Raw genomic sequence first — 18,268 nt, forward strand, 5'->3', positions numbered from 1 at the left:
TAGTTTCCTCCATATTTGTACACATGCTTCTGGAGCACTCAGTTATCAGCTGCCCACACTTAACCTTGCTTATTTAATTTTCTAGCAGTTCCATGAAAATAATTACCGGTAAGTGATAATAATTTTCATCCAATAATATGAATGTGGTTTGTTTTTACAAGATTTTATCAAATAATAACTGAGTAAGGTAACAGTTGAAATTATTGTGCTATTTATTTATCAAGAAAGGTAGGTGTCAGTGCTTCCAACTTTTATGGGATTCTATTAGAGCTGTGGTTCAAACGGTGGGGCATAGAGAATTTTTGGTGCTCCCGAAGTATGCGAACCAAGATGGCGGACATCGGAACGTAACATGGGTAACAGGTTAAGGTTAGGCGATAATTTTTTTCCAATTTTCCTTATTTTAGTCCTATTATCAGTTCGAAGACTAGCCAAGAGCCTCCCGTAGTATTTATACCTAAAATTATGGCCTAACCCTAACCTAGCTAAATTTATACATTATTTCAATTATGGGAATACTTGATGATCATATTTGAATGATCATATAAAAAAAAAACTATCATTTAATCCAAATGAAGTCTCGTGGTGACTTCAACTTTTCTTGCATTTTGAAACTCAAATCATTTACATTGCCTTTTATCTTTATGTGTTCTTTAAACTGTGAATATATTTCAAATTCATTTTCACAATAGAGCTCATTCAATTTTTCTTGCAAATTAGTAAAAAAGATTTAGATGCGAAATGTTGCAGACTTGGCCGTTTGACCGATTATATTATAACTTTTTTTTTATTACAAGTATATTAGTATTTCAAATAACACCCTAATTCACATTAATTTTTTGGGGAAAAAATGCATTCATTTGAATATCCATAATAAATAATTTAATATCTTAGTAAAAGCAAATTTTCGGAAAATAGATTTAAATAGATTTTTTAAATATTTTCTGAATATATATTATTTCTGCTTTTTCAATTTTCAAATGATTAGTGTTTTTTAACACTCAAATTCAGTTTAATTTTTTCCGGGAAAAATACGCATTTTGTTTGTCACGTTTGTCTGGTTAGCATTCACTGATCATCATTAAGTTAGCAAAAACATGAAATGTGACAGAGAATTGATTGATACAAATAATGATTGCATTTATGCTTGGTGACTTGGTTAACATAGTAGGACACTGTATGATGAATAAAATTGTCTTATTCAATCAAAACTGTAGTTTGCGTTTGTAAATGTTCTAGATTTAGGGTATAAGCTATTCTACAGCAAAGTCTAAACTCTAAATGTAGATGTACTAAGCTTATTGAAATGTCAGATAAAACAGGACACTCTAAATAACTGAAAAAATATTAATTAGGTAAGGTGTTGTCTTATTTTTCGAAGTCACTATGACAGAGTATTGATTGGTATAGATAATGCTGTTTAGATTGGTGACTCGAAGAAAGTGTAACAAGATTTAGATTACTGATATATGTGGTATCGAAATGTGGCTGATTGTTAAGGTATCAGAAAATTTTTTGCAGCAAAGTCATATTATAGACATGTTTTTTTTATCTATATTCAGAAAGTTTCAAAAATGTCAGATAAAACATGATAAAGGCAATTACAGTGAATAGCTGTATTAATTAGGTTATGAGAGAATGTTGATTTTGATTGATACAAATAATGGTTGCATTTAGGTTTGTGACTTCACCGAATGATGAATAAAATTGTCTTATTCATTCATTGTCTTATGAATTGTCTTATGCCTTGTGATTAGCATAGTAGAACTTCACTTAATTAGGCTAATTAATGATTAACTGTCTGTTTCAGTCAGGTCTTTTGCAAGATTTTGTAGCAAAAGAACTAAGCTTATTTTTGGAAAGTCATATTAACATGGTACATGTTACAGAAGTATAGGGTACCATAAAGTTTGTATGACTAATGTCTGCATTGAAGAATTTTCTGAAGTCCAAGGCTGTTAAGTTATACAACTATGGCTAATAGTTGAAGTATCAGATATTGTGCACTTTTGTCATATTGTGGAGAATACAAGGAATATAACTTGACAATCCCACAGGTGAAGAATGTCATGGTCGAGCTTACAAAGTACCTATGTGTTGGGAAACTGTTATTTGAGAGTATTGAATCAAAATGCACTTTTCGTTTTTTCACTCCAGCCAAGCTGAAGTACTAATTTTCGAAAGGCCCAAATATTCACTATTATCAGTAGAGTCAGAGAATTTACCAATTTCAAAAAAGCCAGAGAATTTACCAATTTCAAAAGAGCCAGAGAATTTACCAATTTCAGGAAAGCCAAAACATTTATTAATTTTAGAAGAGCCATAAAATTTACTAATTGTAGGAAAGCCCGAAAATTTACTAAATATAGAAGAGAATTTTAGAATACATGTATTAATGAAATGTGACGACTGACTGAGACTGTAGTGACGTATTTCCAACTGTGACATATTGTCTTTGAAAGATTTATGTCCCCACGGAACATGATTTTGGTTTTAGTTTTGACTTGTACGGATCAATTTAAATTAGATAATGTGGTCATGACGTTGTTGCTGTCTCGTCCCAATTCGTCTCAGACGTACATCAGTACGTGGGTGTGATGACTTAGTGGTTAAAGTGTTAGACCAGGGGTGGGCTGTTACAGATAATAGACTTGTTTAGGGCCCAAAACTCAATATGAAATTATGAATAACAAACAGTCCATTTACAACAGCTAGCCCAGCAGGGTATATATTAGGCAGCAAAATAGAACAATCAAGGTCATTACTTATCGATTTTAATCGGTAAGTATGTTGATAGGTATTTGTCTGTCTGTCTGTCTGTCTGTTAGATGCACGCGATATCTCACAAAATCTGCTCCAGATTTTGCATGTGCATTCATCATATGTCGTACCAGAAGCCTATTAATTTTGGATGAATTATGTAGTATAATTAGCGAGTTATTAATTAATTAGTGATGGGACACAAGGTGTCACTATGGAGCAAGAGCGCTGTTTTGGAGGATCCCCTAACTTCCTATCGGTAAGTCTTCGGTCTCTGACCGATATTCTCGTTTTGATATTATTTGATAAATGCAAATCACCCACAAGGTTGTATGGTACCAAGAAAGTAGATGAAACGCCTTTTCTGCCTTGAAAGCAATAGGTATTTGCTGCAGCGAGACAGTGAATACCATTGAAAAATGAGTCAGTGACATGAATTTAGACAAAATAACTGGATTTAAATATCCATAAAAACTGAAGTCGTAATTTTGTTGAGTTACTTGGGTAGTCCCCGAACTCGGAATAGAACTGAAATAAGAAAAATTGGAATAATATTATGGCCTAACCCTAGCCTGGTGCACATACTATGTTCAGGTGTTCGCCATCTTGTTGCACATTCTACGGGAGCTAATATAAATCACTCAGATCAAAATGACAATTTTTAAATTGAGATATTCCTAATAATTATTTTTAAAAATTTTGCAGTATTTGAGTATTGATCAATTTCAACTTTTTTGTGTATTCAGCCCGTTTCAGACGCCTTTAATTTATGGTTATTTGACAAGGGCGACTCTGATTCCACATAATGCCTTTGCTTTTCCTCAGCGTTTGTGACCTTTTATTTCAAGTAAAACTTTGATCAATGATTTACATTACAAGCACAATCAATAAAAAAGTATGTCAGGCAAATGAGGCAATGTTGTAAAATTGGCAATGTCCCACAATTAATTTAGTTATTTTATTGACCCTCATCAATTAATGTCAAATCTTGTCTTATTAATTAGACTAATTAATGATAAACTGTCCGTTTCAGTCACGACTTTAGCAATATTTTGTATCAAAACTACGCTTGTTTTAGGAAAGTTAGATTAACATGGCACATGTTACAGAAGTATATTTAAGTTGCAACGGGGGTACCAAAACATAGCGCAAAGGTTCTCAATGTGAATAATAATAATATTGAGCTTATTAATGATTAACTGTCTGTTTCGGTCATGACTTAAGGCACTTTTTGTAGTAGAATTACGCTTGTTTTAGGAAAATCAGATTAACATGACGCATGTTACAGAAGTATAGTTCATAAATTTTTAAAATTGCGAAGGGAATTTATCGATATCATACATTGTTTCGACCCTCTCAGATGTATCAAATTAAGTAAAAATACTTGAAGAATTACTGATTAAAAAACAACAAACCTGGTTGTGATATATTGAGAACTGATTTCATAACAAAATTGAAATTGACTTATGGACACCCTATATATTCAAGTTTGCAATGGGGGTACCAAGATACAGTGTATGAAACTGCAGGAACTTTCACCTGGCTTGTAGACATTTCGGCCCATGCATTTAAATTACAGCTCCTTTTGGAAAGATTAATCTTGTCCTACTAATTAGGCTAATAATAATTAACTGTCTGTTTCGGTCATGACTTTATCAATATTTTGGGGTAGAACTACGCTTGTTTTAGGAAAGTCAGATTAACATGGCACATGTTGAAGAAGTAAATTCAAGTTTACAATGGGGGAAAGATTGTATTTATTGGCAAGGTAAAAGATCGTTTTATTAGGGCAGTTATAAATTGAATTAAATTGTTAACTTATCAGCACTACTTTCTGCCTGTTTCTATTATATCCACATTTTTAGGTAAGAAAATGACATTGCCTACTTTTTGTTACGCTTGATTGCCTATCCAGATCGATTTTAATTCCGTTTAACAGATAGTAAATAAGCTCTAAATACACAACCAGTATTGTAAGGATCTTTCTTGTCACTGAGAATGTTAAGATAAAAAATCAATATCGACAAAAACCAGCGTTCCCATTGTAGATATTAATTTTGGAATTGAATTAATGGAAAATTGTGATTTTACTGCTTTGCTTCTGTTTGTACTGTGGTAATAATATTTTATGGATGGCTTCATTTATCTTAAGAGCAACTGGTCAATGGCAATGAATTAGTTTAAAGCAATAAAATTGATTTGCAAGCATATAAGGGCTAGGGTAGCAATAAAAGGTAAGTTAAGAATGCTAGTACTTATTCAAGCCAAGGCTGCCCAAATCAAAATCCGGATAATTTATTCTGAAAAAATATCTTAATATTTTAAAATATTATAGATTGGATTTTGAATTGAGTGGTTTTCAACGAAAAACAATAGGCTCTGAGATGTAAGTTAATACTTTCTTTGAGAGGGCTGGAATATTTCAACCTTTTGGATAAAAAATTTTTTAAATGAAGAGCATTTTTCATACACTGCAATTTTTTATAGCTTGAAACGCTTTTTAGACTTTCAAGACTAGAAAACCCACATTTTATGGACCGGCTAGCTGTTAGGGCCTAACTGTGCAATTAGTAGTTTCCGCCCCCCCCCCCTCCTTTGACAATTCCCCTGATTAGGCCGCAACGTTTAAAACATGAGGTCAAGGTTTCTTGGATGATTGGATGTATAACCATTTAAAACTTCTCTAAAGCCTAAACAAATAACAGAGAGACGAGAATATCGGTTGGAAACCGAAGACTTATCGATCGATAGTTAGGGGATCCCCCAAAACAGAAACTGCAGTTTCGATTCATCCGCTCTTGTAACTTGCGCACTGCGCATCGCACACACACACTCGGCGGGTTTCAAAATTCTCTCGCTTTACAAAAATCTAGATCACTATATCAATAATTGATTGATAACTCGCTAATTATACGACATAATTCGCCCAAAATCAATAGGCTTCTGGTCCGAGATAAGATGAATGCACATGCAAAATCTGGAGCAGATTCAATCTCGCTTTCGTGAGATATCGCGTGCATCTAACAGACACACAGACAGACAGACAAATACCTATCAATATACTTACCGATCTTAAGATCGATAAGTAATAATAAGCAAAGTGGGGGAGGATAAAGAGATCCTAAATGGGCAAAAGGGAAAAAAATCAAACTAGAATTCGGTTGGAAACCGAAGACTTATGATCGAAGGTTAGGAGATCCCCCAAAACAGTGGTCTCACTCCATAGTGACACCGTGTGTCCCATCACTAATTAATTAATAACTCGCTAATTAAACGACATAATCCATTCAAAATCAATAGGCTTCTGATCAGAGCTAAGATGAATGCACATGCAAAATTTGGAGCAGATTGAACCTCGCTTTCGTGAGATATCACGTGCATCTAACACACAGACAAACAGACATACAGACAGACAAATACCCATCAACATACTTACCGATCAAGATCGATAAGTAACTAGGTCAGGAAGTACTGCACTAGGCCCCTTTTTTTTACCTACCGTAATAACATATGTGATTCTGATACAAATAAGGTGTGAAACATAAGATTAGTTTGAATCGTCAATCGGTCTTCTCTAATCCAATTTTTGGAAACATACTTTTCCGTAAGAAAATCAATGTAATATGTATTGATTATTTTTATTAGCCATAAAATTAGCTCTAATCCCTGGAAAGTAATTGCCTTGTTTTGAAGGGGTCTCTGATTTCTCAAGAGAGCTCATTCACGGAAAAGATAATTGGACTTCTTGAATTATAACTTTCCTGGCACTCCAGAGGTGTGTGTACCAATATGGAGGTAACTAACTTTGTTCGCCTAATTTACATCAAGTTGTGTAAAAGGACTGAAACTTATGGGCAGGGCGCAGGTGTATATTTACTTGGCTAACACAGACAGTTCCCAAACTAAAATAGAACTAAAATTGGAATACAATTATGGCCTAATCCTAACCTGGTACACACACTACAGGAGTACCACTTTCTCAGCTATGTCTGTTTTGCATTGAAGGCTTAGTTTTCTCAGACAGTGAATTGTTAGTATGCGTAGACATAGAGCCACGTTTCCAACCAACCGGGGGGAATTTAGACATTCTTGACATATAAATTCTAGCATACTATTGTTTTGTGCTATTGACTGGATTTCTGTTGAGCAAATTACTTATCCTTCTTCTATACTTTTGCTAATACAAGGATGCTATAGCAAGAGTGCAGATAACTATCGTAATTGATTCGACAGTCTTGCTGCGGATTATTAAAAAATTGCAATATGCATGTCTGAGGAAAAATTTAAATGAAACGTTGCAGAAACATATTTGTGTTAGCGTGCAGCAAAAATCTTGAATCATTTAGAATATTTACTTGTTGTGAATGTAGCATTTCTTTTATCATTACTGTTGCTGAAATGTTTAGTAGGGGGTATCAAGTCAGCAAGTATAAAGGTAATAAAATAGGTAGTAAAATAGTTATGTTTTTCGATTTTAGAAAGCAGTGTGACAATTACCTGCATAGACTACTATTTATTTAATGAGGTTTACTGCTGAAATCAGAAAATTATTTTTAGAAAAAAATCGCAAACAGGATTCGTTTACAATCACCTGCCGCTACCTATTGGGCAATTTTAATAGTATATTGATATTAGCTATTCCGATTTATCATGTTCTTTGGCTGGTTCATTGTATTTCTTAATTGCCTGCACTTGTATTGTAACCCTCAATATCCAGGTTCAGATATACACACGTATTTTATTTTTACCATTCACTCCAAATTGCTTTTATATAGACAATAACAAATATTTTTAAATTTACAGATTTGATTAATATTAGTAATAGAAGTACAATAGAAACTTTAGACTCGCCGTTTAGACTCCGCGAATTTGTAGTATGAAAACGCTTTCATATACAGGGATAATCATCTACTTATTATAGACAATGTGAGTGAATTCCTTAAGCTTACACAACTGAACAAGAGTTGTGAAATTATTTGAAAGCAAAAATGGAATTTTACGACGCTGAAGAGTTTGATGGAGAATCATTTGATCTAGAAAGCCCGCTAGATGAAGTTGTTTTACCTTATCAAGAAGAGGATTGGGAACTTTCAAATGAGTCGCAACAACAAGTCCCATATGCTGATGGAAACATCCAGTGGGAAGACTTAGTCCCGTACACGCAGGAACAGTTAGCTTCGTTTTATCGCAACGGTTTATTAGAACGAAGCAGCATCTATACAGACCAATTTTTGGAAAACTCAAAAGACCATAACTCTGATTTGAAACAATTATTAATAACGCTTAAAAAAGCGACCGAAGTCGTTTGCCAGTTACAAGATGAATGCAAGGAGCGTAATATCAACATTCAAGGCTTATGTCAGCGTGTTTTCGACAACGAAGTAGGACAAGTGAAAACCGAAGGATACTGCCAAGATAAACGTAAAGTTCATACAATCCATCCGTATACTACATGTAAATTCAACGAAGCAGTCGCGTCAGAATTAGGTGTTGCTATTCTAGATTGTCAGCATTTAGCGGTGGAAGACACGATGCTTGCTATGTACACCAGGACTCTAACGAGACTCCAGTGTGAGCAATATCTTTTTAATGCTGCCACAAATGTCCGATATCACACTAAAAATTATAACGAAAACACTGATTCAATTAAATCCTCGATACTTGTGAAACTCGCTGAAGAATCAATAGACGTTGTACGCCAGTGCATAAATACGTTGTTCTATTTTCTTCGTAAAGAAGAGGAAGTAGACACTTCTTTTGGCGTAATTATTCAAGGCTGGATTTGCCAACTTGTTTGTTTGTTGTTTGAAATTACTAAAGGTGATTATCAAAATTTAGTTAATGAAGAACTATTTATTACTAATCATATCATTCGTTGTCCACCAAAGTCACAATCTTGGGCAGAAAATATTGTTCAAATTTCGTCCCCCAGCATTGAGTCTGATTACTGGAGCCAAAAACTGTTTCTAGACCATGTAATACATATGTTGTTTTTAATTTTACGTGCGCCGAAGGGTCGCGGAGAATTTTTGTCTGGATCGAAGTCAATAATGTCTTTGCAGAACCAAACTTCTTCAGAAGATAATTGGACTTTTCTAGATGAAAACGGGGAGGATTTAAAGGGTGTTGGGAGCCAATGGCATATTCTACCTAAAGAAAGCGATATGGTGTCTTTATATAGACAAATTCCTTTCGAAAAAGTATTATCGCGAATTTTTTGTCTTTGCAAAAATGAAAACGGCGCATATCTGTATAAAAATGAGCCCATCACGAGTGAAAAGTTTCTGGAAGCTATTGCATGCTGTGATATAATGTGCGACGTTTTGGGCGAGGGTCTGGCAACACTTGGCGCTCCAAGATACAAGCAGTTGGTGCGTCGTATCGCACAAACGCTGAGAAATATTGTTCTCCTAGTGGCTGAAGAATGGAATTTTTTTAAAGAAAGCACAGAAGATAAGCCGCAGATTCATTCAATAGAAAGACTTCAAACTGAATTTGATGAATTCGTAAAGCGCTGCGTAGAACGATTACTTTGCGTAGCACGGCTTGGTGTGTATCAGTTTTTAGCAGATTTACCGTTTAAATCGGTGTCCCAAAGAGCTGCGGAAACGTTGTACGTTTTAATGAACGTTCCAGCTGGCTCTCGGGCTGAGGTGGATCAACTCGCAATGACAAAATATACTCGACAAGAGTGGTTAGATTTTGTTCAAGATACTGACACAAAATTAGCGTTCGAAGATCGTCTATCGGAAATGCCGGAAAATGAAATTGTCTATCTTTTGACCACTTTCTGCAACTTAGCGCACGCCCGACCAGCTACAGAAGACCATTTGATTAATATCATTGCGATGGATGTCTACATGGTCTCATTCGTTTATTCATCGACAAGAGACATTTGCAGCAAAATGGGACGAGAACTCTTATGCACAGTTGCATCAATGCATCCGTTTATAATATCAACAATTTTACAGTATCTTCATACCAATTCAGAGAAAATTTCGAGCACTGCTTTTTACGCTGTTTCCGATTTACCATTTAACCAATGGATTCCTACAAAACAAGATATTGAGTTGTTAAGAAACTGGATTCTGGATCACGCTATCACATCAGTACCAGTACGTCTTGTGCAATGCATTTTGAGAGGAATGAACTGGGGCACTGGAGAGGATGGATGTCTGTTTTTACCGCACTCTTTGCACTGTGAAATCGCACTTTTACTCGTCGAGGTTTGTCATTTTTATGAAATGGAGAGAAAGCAGTCTGGTCTCTTATTAAAAAGCATTGATCATGTTTCAAAAGTAGCGTCTGCTATGCGTTCTTCTCTCTCCGTTGAAGAAGCGTTTGAAACTTGGGTGTGGAATATACTTCTTCGACTTAAACTCCACAGAGCGCAACTGAACTGCACAGAAAGCTTAGAAAATCGAGACAAACCATCACCATTAATGGATGCAAATGAAGGAACGTTACTTCCGCGTTCGAACATGGAAAAATTGCCGCATTCTAGTTACGTTACGATCATGATGACGAGCGTTGGGCACAGTTTAAACGTCTTTTTACAACAAGGACTTACGCTGCTGAAAAATTTAATCGAAAGTGGCCAAAAGATCCCTGCAGTACAATGCTTGGCTTTCGTTATCCCCATGTTCATACAAGGTGGAATTGACTTGTCAATAAATAACACTTTTGTGCGTATTTTACGAAGTTGTATTGTACCGGACGCTTGGGTGCTCTCTAGCATCACAAGTAAGCTTGTAGAACAAAAACCTGACGTACCGCTGTTTTTGGAACTGTTAATGGGATCGATCAGTGATCTTTTGACAATAAACGATGCAACGACGGTGCTAACCTATTGGATCAAAATGGTGCTGGCTACTCCAGGATGGTGGGAAGATTGCAATTCTAAAATATTGCTCGATTTTTTGTTTAAATGTGCGTTTCATGACAGTCCTGAATGTAGTTTCGAATGCGGCTCGATTTTATACGAACGTCATTATGAATTGATGACACATAATCAAAATAACTCGACTTCTCCAAAACACCAAAATCGTTCTGTTCTGTCTTCAATAATCAACGCTGTAAGTGGTGGAAACTCATCTGGTGCTCCTTCATTTGCTCGTGAAATTCAAGCGCATTTTACTTATCTTTTTTACTACCTTATTTGTGCCGAGTCAAGGTTTGAAGATGATAGTAAATTATGGACAACAATGCTGCCAATGATGAAATCAAATACTGCTGAATCATCACTTAAAAAAGCATCGTCACAGTTGAAATTACAACACCATCCCGCTTTACACCAACTTGCGTTGTATCGCTGGGCACAGTTAGTAATTTTAACCCTTCCAGAGCACCCCCTAGTGTCCGCGATTTGTCAAAATTTCTTTCTGCGATACATCCATACAGACCCGTATGTAGGAGCAAGTATGGGACCTAAATTTTTCAAAGGATCAGCTGAAGATCTGATTTTTAAGAAGCTAGACACGAAAATTAATTCGATGTGCAATGGACAGACAGTTGAAGGTGAATTTGAAATGAAACTACAAAAACTTTATCGAACATTCGGAGTCTGGTTGGAGGAAGAAAAATTACACGATGACCATTTATACCTTCCTTCGTTGCCGTCTCATTATGAACCAGACCTTTTAGCGACAATCCGAACTCAAAATAAAACCATCTGGACACAATATATCAACTTTTCTGAAATTTCAGACGGAATAAAACAAGTTAATAAAAAGTGGAACGACTTTCATACGCATAATTTCAAACCTTTTCCGTCTCATTCATCAAGTCTTGCAATTCATGCTACCAGTTGTCAGCGAATCACGCAGCTCCTGCGTCAATTTGAGTCACCTTTGAACCTAGACCCTTCACTTGCAAGTGCAATAGATTTTCCAATTCTTGTTGACCAGTTGATTTCATCGGCACCAGAAACACTAGTTGGCGATATTGAGCAAGATGTAAAAAGCGTGCTCACTCATGCGCAAACATTCGCAGAATCAAAAACGAAACTCGAAAATTTTAATCGCAACTATTTGGAACTATTACCTGATCTTTACACCAATGAAGAACAGCGTAAGTTGGTGAAAGTAGAGTGTCAATCAGCATTCTCGCCAACACACAGATGCGCAGGGCCAGCTCAATTTCCACTAAGCTTTCTTGAGAAATCGATGAACGACATTGCCTCAGAAAATTTGAAAAAGAATCGAGCATCGTACCGGGAAATCATCAGCGTTTTAACAAATCCAGACACATCTCAAGATTTCAGCTACTCTGCTGTTCACTTAATAACGGTAGTTCAAGCATTACTGAAAAAAGCACAGTCATCAGATAATGACAAAGCGCTTTTTGAAAATGGAGCAAAGCTTTTCTATAACCTTGCAGATCTGAATTCTGATGAAAGATGGAAGTGCCCCCCGACGAGGCATTTACTAATAACCTGTATTGATATGTTAGGGCAAGTCTTCATCTATGGACAACCAGATCAGGCTGTTACCCTTTTAGAACAGATGCTGAAACGCCCGGAGACAGCTGCATTACTTTCAGCGCATTTTTCGCCAGCAAAATCATGTTCTAGAGTCAAAAATGAGGGCAGTTTACACACTGAATTTGATACTAAAGTTTTTGTCGACATGTATAAACGTGTAGTAAATGCTGCATCAACTAGTAACTCATCTGACATTCTTTTTGTACTTATCACAAAATTTGATTTGGAAAATTGGTGTGACGCGTATATGCCGCCGAAATCAGAGAAAGTCACTTTGTTAGATGCCATAATAAACGGTCTAGTGTCGCACACTACGTTTTCATGGCCTCCTGAAGATTCTACTGAAGAAACTACGCTCACAAGGTCCCAGTCTACGCAGTTATCGAACTCCGCAGTTCAAGAAGTGTTTATGACTCATTTAAGCATTTTAGTTCAGCATTCACAGGACCAAGTCTTCTTTGAGGCTATCAATTCACTTTTAAAAGCCAGTTATAAAGGCAATGTGGATCCAATGACTTGGGAAGTTTTAACCGATGCGGCATTCAATCCACAGCAATCAAATGTGCAAAATTCTGCCAAAAATGAATCAAAATGTGGACTTTCCTATGAAATTGTTGATACAGCAATAAAACAGTTAGCTGTGTATTTTTCAGAGGAAAGAAAAACAACAAAATCAGGATTGTACACTACATGGAAACCATATGTTCATCCTCTAACAAAATTATTCCACAAATTAATCGATTTCGAAATCAATTACAACGAATCAAAACAGGGTATAAACGGCACTACCTATTTCAGCCACCATGCCTGCTTAGTGGACCGAATTTTGCCGCTCTTTTCCGCATGGCTAGATCCGCTGAAAATGGAAGAAAAAATGCAATGGCCATGGAAACCTGACGACCAAGAAACTGTGTCGTCTATCCTAACAGTATTCGCGACTCTTATCAATTCGATCTGTAGTGAAAAAGCAATGGATGTGTCTCAAAGTGTGTCTTCATTATGGGAATTTTATCTTAACAATTCTCTTTTAGCTCATGAGAAGACATCACCAAGTTACATATGCGGTTCTTATCAAACCACGCTCAGCGCTTTACCTTGGAATAAATTTATTCCAAATTTAACAGACTTAGACAAAATGGTCCAACTTTGTAACACTAGAATTGATTGTTCTCTTCATTTCCTATGCCATGTTGTACCACAAATTGACTGGTCAGCTATCATGAAAATGTGTTTTATTTCGAGCCCTGAAAATGCTACACATCAGTGGTCAGAACACACATCTGAAGTATTATGCTACTTGTTACATGTCTTGTATGTTCTGAGCTCAAATGAAGCAAGATTACACTCTTACCCCAAATTGCAACATTTATTGACTTCTATCGATGTTTTTCCTTGGCATTTGATTGGCTATGACCAGTTTGATTTTATTGCCAATATAATTGCGGACCAATTTCACGCATTCTGTACAATTTTCGACTGTGAAGACCAGAAATTACAATCACCACGATATGCTGCTTTGAGACTACTACAAATCGCTTCAGGGTTGCCAGTTTTGGAAAAAGATTTTGACTGGAAAAAGGTAATGGAAAACTGCAATTCAAAAGAGACTGTTGATATTACGTGGATGAAAAGACAATCCTTTATTCGGTGTGTAGGGACACTAGTTCGAAACTCAGCCAAGACACAAAATAAGCGTGAAATTCAAACTCTAGAAGCTGTGACATCAAATTTAGTTATGAAACTAATGAGAAGTATTTTGCTTGTCGTACAATTTGACTCTGGCATTGACGAAACTAGACTTTCCTCTCTTTATTCCGAAATTTGGAGAAGCATGAATACATTTACTTCGAAATTACAGGAAATCACAAGATCACAGATTTTAAGTTTCCTTAATGAAGTTGTTTTATCGACGCTTGATTTGTCAATGGACACACAATCTCTACAAACTGTCGACTTGGTTTTGACAAGCATTCTATCTTCGGCAGCAAACACAATTTCAAGTCCTCTGCATTTAGCTGTAGTGGCTGAATACGGGCTTGATTCATGTTTGAAATTGATTTCTAAGTATCACCCAGAAGTGAACGACGAAGTGGATAAAACCACATCCGACGATAGGCTCCCAAAAGTTTTGAACTTGTGGCAGAATCTTTGCCACACCCTAAGTCAAGTTTGTAAAGTCTCCCAGAGTGAGCTTATAGAAGCATGTCTATCAAATGGGTGCATTAATACTATACTTGCATTATCGCAAAATATAGTCGATGAAGCGAAACGTTGCGGCAATGGAAATGACTCTAATGGCCCAATGTATAGTGCTTTTTTCTCTATTGTACAATGGATCTCGTCTTTGATTCCGAAAAGCGATAATGAAGCCAAATTGTTGCTTTTAATTGGATATGCATTGAAAGTTTGTGATACGTTGGAACAGGACGCTAAACTCTCCCCAGAATCTGAAGTTAATCTTAGCTCAGTTTCCGAGAGTTTTCATTCACTTCTTCCCGTGTTAGAGCACTGGAGTACTGACCGTGTTAAGACAGGCATACTCGGAACTTTTGGAATCGGACGTGCTACTTCATTATCAATTGGATTTCGAGTCTCTATTCGTTGCATCTCAGTTCATATTCAACAGATAACAGCACGACTACGGCCCGAAGGAGAGGATACTCTTACCAAAGCTCAAGTAGCCATTGATAGTCTACGGAAAATGCCTCTTGAAAATCGGACGTACACTCAAGAAATTGACAGAATCCATGAACTATTAGACCTAATACAACAGATTAGTGATAAGCCTACATGTGCTGCCCATTTGTCTTTGATGAAAAATATTTTTGCTTTCCATTATCAAAAGGAGGCTGATTGGTTGAATGTTCTATAATTGTAATTTCAAAAATGTTTTTTCATATCCAAAAATGTTGGTATTCATGTATCCTTTTCACAAAGTTAGTTACCGGTATATCTTAGCTGGGGAGCCTGGGAAAATTTATGCCCAACAAGATCTCGACCTATTAGGTTCCTATCAGAAATTTAGACTTTATACACTGCCATTGGGAGTTTAAAGCTAGGAGTCCACACAGTATTCAAAAATGGAACTGCTGAATTAATTTTATTACCAATAAAAAACACTCAGACTCTGCAGACTCGTTTCTAGAATTCTAAATAACTTGTTCATCAACCTTCAGTTTTTTAGGCCTGAACCGTAGCCAGGCGAGGTTTTATTTCAAAGTTCTTTCATAATATCATTATAATTAAACTACCTATTCTGTTTGTATTATCGTAACCACAAATCACAGCCAACTTTTGGGGCCAATTTGGGGTGTAAGGTTGATTATTTCTCCTTGTTTATTTTGCAATATTTGTCTGTAAATTTGTCATTATACTATGCTCTAATTATATGTGTATTTTAAATTTTGAGATCCTATTTCTGTCAGCATAGTTCCAAAAGAATCCCTATTGAACTGTACTGGTACTACAATAATTTGATCTACAGTATATTGTAATTCATTTGTGTATGTCCTTAAAACTTTTAATTTTCATTTGCAGATGGGGATTCCCAAATTTATTATTAGGTCATGGAGCTCATGTCTTAATATTTTCAACTCTTCGATAGAAATTTTGATGGCTAATAGAATAAAATGCCATAGTAGTTAATCATATTACGAGCCTTTTACCAGTATGGAAACACCAACAATCTTTAGTTTCAGATGCATGAACTTGGCTATCTGTACCTTGCCTGGTACGGTCTGAGAAAGTACCTGAGTAGGGTGTGGAAATAGTCGACCAGTTAGTTTGAGCTTCCGGCCCAGTAACCAAGTATATTACCAGTAACTGGCCCACTAGGAAAATTAATTGCCCACTCCTGAGTTAATTGGTTCAGCTGCATGGACTTGAGATTCCTTGGTACAATTTGCACAGTTCAAGCAAGTACCTAAAATAAGCTGATGCCAAAATTACCAAAAATACTGTATTGTTTACCGTATTTCAAACTTCATTAGTTGATCTCCTAACCGAATCTTCTTAATAGATTTCACATTAATAAATCCTATTTTTGCTGAATTTGACATCCAAAATGTCTTTTTGAAATCCGATTTTAAAAAGTGTTCATTGTAGCTTTTCGTACTTCTTTTTATTATTACTTTTGTCAATAAGTATTCTACTTTTTGTTGCTGATGTATTATTCTCAGAGTATTGATGGATGGTGGAGTGAATTTTTGACCAATTCCGATTTTATTATTTGTTATATATGAGCCATGAATGTCCATAGAACTAAGGGATGCTTTGATAAGGATCTTTGCCCCAAAACCCAAGCGCTTTGTAAACACAATTCAAACATGCTGTCAATTTCCTTTTCAACCCAAATTTTGTATTGCACAAAGGAATCCAATTTTTTGAAAATGAACCAACCTTTATATGGTAACTACTTGCAGGGGCCTATCCAAAAATTGAAAATTTGATAAGGGGGGGGGGGTTCTAAAATTTCTAATTGCTAAGTTAGAGCCATAACAGCTAGCAAGTCTGGCCTGAAAACGTAGTTTTTTAGGGGTTTTGAGGGTCTAAAAAGCGTTTCAAGCTACGAAAAATTAATGTGGGAGGGGTTGGTCCCGATCTTTGACCCCTCCCTGGCTCCTAGCGTATCTGTGAATGCTTGCTCATTTCTTTATTCAGGGTGAAGACGTTGTACAGTTGAGCCTAACTGTAGTTGTGAATTAATGAGTTCAGTGAATTGTACCTGCCCTCCAAAAATTTACTACCACCGATTTCCCTATTAGTGTTAACAGATATCTTTCATCACAGGAATCGATATTTTTATTATAAATCCTTCTGTTATTATCCATCTCATTGTGTTTAGTTATTTGGGTACTTTTTTACATTTCAAAAAGAGGGGCGCCCTGGGTCATTTTCCACATCAGGTGATATCACATTGCTTATTATTTTGTATTGTTACATAGAAATGGTCTGTTCTTATTATTTGTTTATTTTATTGACAATCTGCATGCATGCTGTTCATTTTATTGCTTAAATATTCTGTATGATTTTGGTGATGATCACAGCATTTAGGGGACATGATAGGTGCTTGTTCGTCTTTTAAAATACTGGTATACTATTATCTTTTGACTTTCTCTTTTTATTTGTGCTCAATGTTAAATTTATTATCAGCTCAAAAGTGAATTCTCTCAGCAGTAACAAACCAGTTATATAAAAGTAATGCTCTACCGGCTTGCATCTCTTAATGTCGAAAATTTGAAATTCATTGGTTCATAAGTTGCTGAAAAAAACATTTTAATTTAGCTAAACAATTCATATTAGTGTTATGGTCCCTGTGTCATGGTCTTACTCTTGCAAAATTTATCATTTCTTGTTCGTAACTTCGCTTAAAAATTGATCTTCTTCATTTTTGAGAGAGTATGGTATGTGCTTCTCATTTCCTCAACCATTATTATTTTTGCATAATGTTGATAGCAAATAATAAATAGTCCAAATATTGCCAGTATTAATGAATAAATGGCTTCTTAACTATATGCTATAGTCTAACTTAGGGTGTGAAACCTTTAGTGCATGAGGGCCAGATGCAAATAACTGGATGAAACTGCGGGCAGCACATTAATTTAACATAGGCTTTCTAGTAGTTGCATACGCATAAATTTTGATTATTGATTTTGTGACATGTGCTGTCCACTTAGGCTAGCTGTTAAGGCATTGCAACCCCATGGGCAGATTGAGCTAAATTAAACACTCGTTTCGTGGGCCGCACAATTTTTCATTGAGGGCCGCCGCTTGCACACCCCTCGTCTCTAACTGGCTTAATTAGCTGCATTAAAACATGTTTTCTTTTTTTTTGTCACCTGTTATTTTGGTAATGAAGACCGTGCTTATTGGGTATTTATGATTTTTTGGAAGCAAATATTATATTTTTGTTTGTGCTTTTTATCTATGCTTGTTTCAACACTGCAATATTGAAATTGTAAAATGAATATTATTAATTTTATTGTAAAGTTATATATTATTTATGTTGTTTTATTAATGTGATCTTGT

At 35.8% G+C, this 18,268-nt stretch overlaps 1 protein-coding gene across 1 annotated transcript; it reads left to right on the forward strand.

Moving 5' to 3' along the window:
• The first annotated feature begins 7,567 nt into the window (after positions 1 to 7,567).
• LOC120344617 (ectopic P granules protein 5 homolog) lies at positions 7,568 to 18,262 on the forward strand. Its single transcript, XM_039413913.2, has one exon. It carries the CDS (start codon positions 7,749 to 7,751, stop codon positions 15,111 to 15,113), a length of 7,365 nt encoding a protein of 2,454 aa, XP_039269847.2. The 5' UTR covers positions 7,568 to 7,748; the 3' UTR covers positions 15,114 to 18,262.
• Positions 18,263 to 18,268: the final 6 nt, after the last annotated feature.

Source organism: Styela clava, chromosome 1 (assembly GCF_964204865.1).
Source record: "Styela clava chromosome 1, kaStyClav1.hap1.2, whole genome shotgun sequence".
NCBI classification, from domain to species: Eukaryota; Metazoa; Chordata; class Ascidiacea; order Stolidobranchia; family Styelidae; genus Styela; species Styela clava.

Coding starts and splice junctions, on each gene's coding strand:
- LOC120344617 (XM_039413913.2), top strand. CDS start 7,749: ATGGAATTTTACGACGCTGAAGAGTTTGATGGAGAATCATTTGATCTA.